Here is a 7,823-nt window from a genome sequence, read left to right as displayed (position 1 = left end):
CTCTTCTCCACACGTCACAGGGCTGAATTCAGCAGGAGATGGTGTCCTCAGATGGCTCTGGAGCCTCAGTCCAGGTCAGCTACTCAGACAGCCCAGCTGCCAGGCCAGGAGAGAGTAGGGCCTCCCATGCTCCATCTCCAGGTCTTTCCCAAGTGCCTGGCAGTGGGGACCTCTTCCCATGAGAGAAGCTGGCTGGGGAGAAGCACTGACTCGGACCATCACAGGGACACACAAACACCACACTGAGAACATTGTTGGCAATGAAATTGCAGATGTCATAAACTCCAGCCTTTCCCTTCCAGGTTTCCTTTCCTGTTCCCTGGTGGGAGAGGACCACACCCCATGCAGTGCTGGGAGACCTCTCCAGCAGGCCTTGGGGTGCTGGAGCCCTGGGAGGACAGTCATATTGTCCAGGTTATTTCTCCCAACTGCAAATGGAGGCAGCCCTCCTGAGGGGCCGGGAAAAGAGCCCTTGTAAAAACTGAAGCCAAGTCACAGAGCCCCAGGGATCCAGGAACTGCTCACTGCTGTACAAATGGGAGTCTGGTCCTGGTGCAGAAGTCCCTCCTGGCACACCCCCTCCCCCGTAGGCTCTTGGGGGACTCTCCTGCCAGTGACACAACTGTTAATAGCCAACCTGGGGCTTTTGCTGATTCCTCCAGGGGCTGGCTAAAGGCTGACAACCTTAGCTCCCAGGGAAAAAAGTAGTGGCACAGAAAATGGGCCTCGAGAGAGGTAGGTTTGGAGGAGAGCAAGCAAGAGGAGAGCCTGACTCAGGAGAAGCCAGCATCAGAGCCTTCCAAGGCTGAGAGTGAAAATAGATGGAGAGTGGAAATGGGGCCCAGCGCACCAGGAGGAAGACCTGAGCAGGCGGTGGGTGGTGGGCTGTATTCCCTGAGCGGACAGAGGGATGGATCAGGGGATGGAGACTGCAGCCAGGGTCTTTTACAGTGACTTGCCTCCTAAGCCCAGACCAAGTTGGACACTGGAGCCAAATTGTATGCTCTGCAGCCAGCTAGGGCTTTGCTCCAGGCTCTTTAGCCCCAGGGGTCAGAAGTTCTGGGTAACTCCAGATCAGCAACCCTACAGCTAAGTGGGGCTGAGGGCAGAAACGGCTGTGTCCAGGAGAGGCTAGTGGCGCACTGGCCTGCCAACTGCAGTTCTTATGTGTGTTGAAGCAGCGTTTATTTTTACCTGGGTAGGTTCAGCTTCTGATCACAGACATGGGGGTTTTCCATTGGTTTCCATGGAAACATTAGGCAGAGCATCTGCTACCCAATCAAGCAAGGCTAGTCTGGTAAGACACTTTTCAGAATTATTTTGCTGTTTTTACCCAGGAAGTGTGTCCTGCCTGAATTCGTACCCCTGCTTTCTGGCATGGTAGAACAGGGGAGAGCAGCTCCAAGGGGATAGGGCTGGCTCCCAGGGAAGGAGAGCATGGTGGCAGGGCCATACCTACTTGGAGAAGCCATTTGTTTTCCATTTCTAAGCTACAAGTAGGATCCCGTGATGAGGCCACAGGAGCCTGGGCTCAGTCTGACCTGAGCTGGTTCCTGGTTTTGGTGCCAGGCCTGCCCTTGCAGTAGGACCACCTGTTGGCCCCCGCCAGAGTAGTCAGGAGTTCCTGGGGTACCACAGGGCACGAGGCCGACGAGCAAGCTACCAGGTGCAGGAGAGGGCTGGACCTGAGCATGTTCAGTTTCACTTTTACAGAAAGGAGGCCCTGGCTTCCCCCATGAGGCGGGGAGGGTGGTGCTGAAGGGCTAGGGCTGGAGGCAGAAAGGAAGGCGCTGGTGCACGTAGACATGTAAGAAGTGGTTTTATTCTAGGTGTGTGTTTCATAAAGACGAGGTCCTCAAAGACAGCTAGTGGCACATGCTTTGGTCAAGAGAAGAAAAGCAAAAACAGAATAGAGCTGAGTTGCCACAAAGGACCGGCCGATAAGTGCAGAGCCTGGTCTGACCACAGCAAAGGAGGGAGAGACCCTCTCGAAGGCCCTCTGGTCAGCAGTCCTCTTATATTCGACAGAAGCAGCCACCACTCCCCAGCCCCAAAGGTCCACACTCGAGTGTGGCCCAGGCCTTCTAGTCCATCCTCTGGGGAGAGGTCTTTGCCCTGGGTCCAGTTCAGTCCTAAGCTGTGGCAGGAGGCTTCCCAGATGAACAGGGGATCTGAGGCTGCACCTGGCCGTGGATGAAACATCACCACAGACGACGGGTGAAGCATGGCCCTGGGGTGAAGGGCCCTGCGCTGGCAAGTCCAGGGGGCTGCACTTGGGCACAGGAGCGCTGCTGAGAGGACGCTGGTGAGAGTCAGGAGGTGAAACTGCTGGAGAGCCCTCCAGAGCAGGTGCTGCGGACCACCAACACTTGGCTGCTGACCTCAAGGGCCACGTGGAGGGAGCGGGCGATGGTGCTTTGAGCACACCAGGGAGGGAGATTGGGAGGTGGCAGCTTGGGCAGACAGTGGCTTCAATCCAGAGCAGAGGTTCAGGCCCTTTGGGGATCAGGGACCTCTTTAAGAAGCCCTGGACTCTTTCCCCAGGAAAATGTGTTTATGCACACACATACATGCAATATTTTAGGGACAATTTCAGGAGATTCCTAGACCTTCTGGAATCCATGAATTCTCTATGGGTGTGTGGATCCTTGGCCTATGAAAGACAGGGGCTCCTGCAGTACATGTATCTGCCCCAGGCTGGTCTGCTTTATAGCGAGACTCCTAGGGTCCTGGTGCCAACAATCATTTGCCCAAGGTAACACTTCCTGAGCCAGTGGGGTGAGGGAAGAAGGGCGTGGGGATAGCAGGAGCAGTTCCAAGGCAAGGCCTCGGGGTAGATGTGTGAATATACTCTCAGTGGCTGTGGAAAGGAACTGGGAGTTCTCTACACAAACAGGAACCACAGCCAGCCTCCCAGCCCAGTGTAATAGCTGATCCTTCAGAAAAATCCCTCCTGTAGTGGGGAAGGGAATAAGGGTGAAGTTGAGCCTGGATGGCTTAGCCTCTACTGACTTAGGGGCTGTTCATAGTCCGGAAAGGAGGTCCCTTCTTTCCTATCACCCTGAACAATGATGCTGTATTGAAAGAGGCAAAAACCTTTGAGAAAGCAGGAGTCAAAAATGACAAACGAAGCTGGGGCTACTCAATGATGTGTGTGGCTATCTGTCCTTTCAGTGGGACCTGGCGGCAGGAACAGGGCACTAGCTCTTTGTTAATGCCCAAGAGAGAGGTCTCAGCCTGACACATGGCCAAAAAGAAGTGAAATCTGTTTGATAAACCATGCCGGAGTCTTCTCTACAGATCCCTTTGCAGCCTCTTGCTAAGGAACGTGGGCACCCGCAGGCACAGGACCGAGGCACAGCATTGGGCTCAGGCCCTGGGGCTGATGAAGTGTGGAAGAGACTGTGTCCTGGGGAAGAGACCTTGTTCTTTTGGGGCTTTGCTGCTCTTCTATTCACGTTCATTGCTAATTACCCATTTTTGCTGCCAAGATCCCATCCGTCCCCCACCCAACCCAGCAGCACCCTGGGCCTGGCATCTCTGACAGGTCACCAGGCTTCTCACTTCCTTCCTGTTCTTTTCCTGCCCCTGCAGGCTGCCCCTCTCCTTTTCTTCCCTCTTTTTCCAGCCTTCAGCCTCTCCATCCACACTGCCCACTTTCTCCTCGCCCTACCTGCTCACACCACTGGGCCTCATGACCCAACAGGCCCCCAGGTGGCCTTCCGTCCTTGCTCTCCCCAAGCGACAAGGGAGAGACCACACACTATAGTCCTGGCCCCAAGAAGTGCCAAGGGAGAGGACAAAGGGCCAGGGGCACCTACTCAGTCTCTACCCAGCAACAGTCCAGCACCCTGACCATCTCCATTCCCGGGGGCAAGGCCAGGACAGCGCTGAGGGCATGGGGGGTGCCCACCCACGCCCTCCTGGAACAAGCTTTGGAGAATGTGTGTCATGGTGGATGTTTGCTGATGGTCCTGGCGGAAATATGAGGAGATGGGAACGGCCTGCTTTGCACTCCCCCACCCAAACCCCCTTCTGGCCCCAAAGTCTCATGCAAAAGATACAGGAGGCCCTGGGGCTACCGTCATGTGTGTGGCAACAGCTGCCACTGCTGGGCCTGGGTGTCAGCCTGACACTTGCTGGTCACCAGCTGGGCAGGGTTCGTCTCCAGGCAGAGGCCACTGACTGAGTGCTGGATGAAAGATCCTTTCCTCCTCCATTTCTAGGAGGAACGGAGATGGGTTCAAAGAAGAAGGAGAAAACAATGGTTTAAAAAAATAATGTTGTACTTTCATTTCATATGCATGTACGCAACCCTTGTATATAACTGGGACACACCCCCTTCTCCTTTTTCTTAGACATGATCTTGATCTTACAGTGGTGCCACCATAGCTCACTGCAGCCTCGTACTCCTGGGCTCACGCAATCCTCTTACCTCAGCCTCCGAGTAGCTAGGACTTCACATGCATACCACCAATGCCCAGCTAATTTTTCAATTTTTTGCAGAGACCGAGGCTCGCTATGTTGCCCAGGCTGGTCTAGATAAAACTTCTCACCTCAAGCGATCCACCTGTCTTGGCCTTCCAAAGCACTGGGATTACAGACAAGAGCTACCATGCCCAGTCATGCGCCTCGTAAAGTAGGCTGTGTATTCCTACGTAAGAGGCTGCCCCCACCCCACCCCTAACACAAGCTTTAAGCCCTGCCCTTCCCAGTGGGCTCTTGCTTCTGTAGTTTGCAGAAGTTCCTGTCCAGATCAGAGGAGGCAAAGCAGCTGAAGTACCATGTGCTTATTTACAGTTTAGCTTGGTTGCCACGTGCAAATCTGCATTTCTAGCTTCTATGTAGTTATTGGGCCCAGTTTCTTAGGTGGCATCAGTTGCTGGGGCTGAGGATTTGCCCTCTGCCTTAGATGGGGCTCTTGTTCTCCAGTTTACCATAGTTCCTGCCTGGTCCCAGCTTTTCTCTTATCGGGGTTTTCCCACCAGCTCCCTGTAGGCACTTGAGTTTGTCAGTCCCGGCCCAGGTAAATCTGTTACTTTGGCACACATGATTTCTTCTTCCTGTGGTCCTAAGCTGCTGACCTGTGAGGCCACTTCTCTACACCCCTAGTGGGAGCTGCCTTCTTTGTAGGGATGACATCTAGAAGTCACAGTGACCTGGGTTTGAATCTCAGCTTCACCCCTTCTCAGTGGTGTGATCTGACATATGTTCTTCAGATTCAGCGAGCCTCAGTTTACTCACCTATAAAATGAAGCTAGTACTAGAACCCACATCACAGGGTGGCTGGGTGGATTAGATGAGAAGATCTATTTCAAACATGTAACACAGGCTGTCCGTAAAAGCTAACACTTACTTGAATCATGGTGGTTGTCAGGAGCTAGGGATACAGTGTTAACAAGACAAGCGGTCCCTGCCTTCACGGAGCTCACAGCCTGGCAGTATGGCACTAAACAAATAATTACCCAAAGAAGTATTTCCTCATGGGTAAAATAACTGGCTTGATCTAGATGTAGACTTGGCTCCTCCTCTGCCCCAGATCCTTGCTCTGCAGGGATTATTTGAGTTGATTGGGGTCTCCCCCGCCAGGGTCTGCCACCCTGAGGCATGGTCCCCTGGGGCTGCTGGGTCTCTGTGCCAGAGGCGAGGAGACTCACCTGCTTGCCTTCTCTAGGGTTGCACATCTGCAGTGTGACGGGGGATCCGGGAGAGGACATCAAGGTGGAGGTGGCAGCCAGGCACTTCCCCTGCTGCTGGATGAGGTGGTCACTGAACAGCCAGGCCTGCAAGGCAGGGAGCAGAAAGGCCAAGTCAAAAGTACAGCGATGGATGGAGAGATGGGTAGGTAGGGGATAAAGCAAACACATGGCATATTTTTGTAAGATTTCTATGAATAATTATAGGAGCTAGGGTGGGTGTATGGGTATTCACTGTATAATTCTTCATATTTTTCTGTATGTTTGAATTTTTTTGATAATAAAATATTGAGGTGGGGGAGCTTAGCTGGAGCTGGCCAGAGGGCAATCACAGCTGTACCCAGGGACTGTGGGAGATGGGAGAGAATTACAAGACTTGGAACCAGGGCAGCTGGGAGCTGGTCCTCACTGGGGTCTCCATGACCTGCTTTAGTTTTGATGTGGGTGCAACACTCATGTGTGCACGGAAGTCTTGGACATTGCCTTTCACACGAGCCAAGCCCAGCTGCATCTCAGGAGAGAACTGGGCACTATCTGGGCAGCACTTCTCCCTTGGTAAGGACAAAGCAAGTGGTGCACACAGGATACCCAAGTGACAGGCGTATTGAAATGCATAGGATACGAATGCGTGGGAGCAGAGTATAGGGGCCCCTGGCAAAGTGGGTTTGTGTAAGGTGTAGGCAGAGGAGAAGAATAAGCGGGGGGAGTCCCTTAACCCACTCCGAGCAATGCCTCCAGCTCTCTCTCACGCCCATTCCTACCCGAGGTTCTAAGCAGCTTACCTGGGCAGGCTGGGGGTTCTTGGCAGACCCCCTGCAGATCCCCATTCCAAGCAGGAAGTCACCAGCTGTGTTCTGGCCCTGAGATTCTAAGCAGTTCATCCCCTGCTTAATGATGACAGGGAGTACTTCCTTCACGGGGACCCTGAGAGAGAAGGCAGCAGTCAGGCTTGTCCTCTGCCCCATCAGGCTTACCTACACCCTCTCCCAGACAGCAGCGTCCCTTCAGCTCTGGGGGTGCCAAGGTCTCCGTGGGAAAGGGCCTGGGAGCAGCCTGGCCAGCAAAAGGAAGTCAGTAGGGTTGGATGAGGAACAGGAGTGGCCTCTAATAAGACTAGGCATTGGTTCCAGGGGTTCTTCCAAGGGGATCTGGTAGCCCCTGGGACTGCCCTGGAGGCTGGGCCTGAGACATAGAGGATGGGGGAGCCATGGGGGGAGCTCAGGCCAGAAAAGCGGAGCCCCTCAGTCCAGAAGGAGGAAAGCCTCAGGAGAACATGGGGTCAAAATGTAGGCTCAATAACCCCAAAATGACAGGGAAGTGGGTGCTTTGAAAAGACAAATTAAACATAAATATGAAAATGTGTTTAATCTCAGTAATGATTAAAGAACTACATATCAGAGTCACCGATGTGTATTTACCATGTATGTATATTTGGACACACAAACACACACACTTAATTTAATGACAATGCCCAGTGTTGGCAACAGCTGTGAGGTTGAATCTTCTCACATCTTTCTGGCAAAAGCATAAATTAATACAACCTCTCAGGAGGGCAGTGTGGTATTATCTAACAAAGCCCTTAGAAACACACACACCTTTGACCAACATTGCCATTTCTAGGAATCTATCCTACAGAAATAATTACAAATGTTGTAAAAGACATTTATCTCAGAGTAGTGAATTATACGCTTACACACACATATACACACACACATACACACACTCTCTCTCTCTGTCTCTCTCTCTGACACCTTATGGGTAATAAACCTGAGGAAGCTGCTGGCATACCTGAGTTCAGATTATGTTCATTCTTAGATTAAGGACTCACCAGGCCTGGGAGTTATGGGGAAGCAGGAGGGGTTACAGTCAAGCTATTGCTTCTCTGCCTCCTGTTACCTCTTTTGGGGAGAGAATCTGGGCCTGGGGGGTTGGGCCATTATAATATTTTTGGCATTCTTTGATGTGGACATCTGCAGGATCTAGACCAAACCAGGTCTTCCTTTCTCAAGGCTGGCTAGAAGCCGTGAAATTCCAGAACTGATCTGCTCCCAAGAGGCTCAGAGAGCCCCTTTCAATTCCCCTCCCACACCCCTAGCAGCAGCCTGTGCCTCTCCAGACTCCTTGCCA

General features: G+C 52.7%; 1 protein-coding gene across 1 annotated transcript in view; it reads right to left on the bottom strand.

The window, feature by feature from the left end:
- Positions 1-1,802: 1,802 nt before the first annotated feature.
- Positions 1,803-7,823, bottom strand: part of GALNT16 (polypeptide N-acetylgalactosaminyltransferase 16) — a 92,261-nt gene continuing 86,240 nt past the window's right edge. The window contains exons 14-16 of the mRNA XM_035260818.3: positions 6,479-6,620; positions 5,658-5,783; positions 1,803-4,222 (exon numbers count right to left, since the gene is read on the bottom strand). Coding sequence (XP_035116709.1) covers positions 4,085-4,222; positions 5,658-5,783; positions 6,479-6,620 — 406 coding nt within the window. The 3' untranslated portion in view covers positions 1,803-4,084. The remainder of the gene's footprint in view (positions 4,223-5,657; positions 5,784-6,478; positions 6,621-7,823) is intronic.

The sequence above is a fragment of the Callithrix jacchus genome, chromosome 8 (genome assembly GCF_049354715.1).
Source record: "Callithrix jacchus isolate 240 chromosome 8, calJac240_pri, whole genome shotgun sequence".
Lineage (NCBI taxonomy): Eukaryota > Metazoa > Chordata > Mammalia > Primates > Cebidae > Callithrix > Callithrix jacchus.
This window is presented reverse-complemented; position numbering and strand designations above follow the sequence as displayed.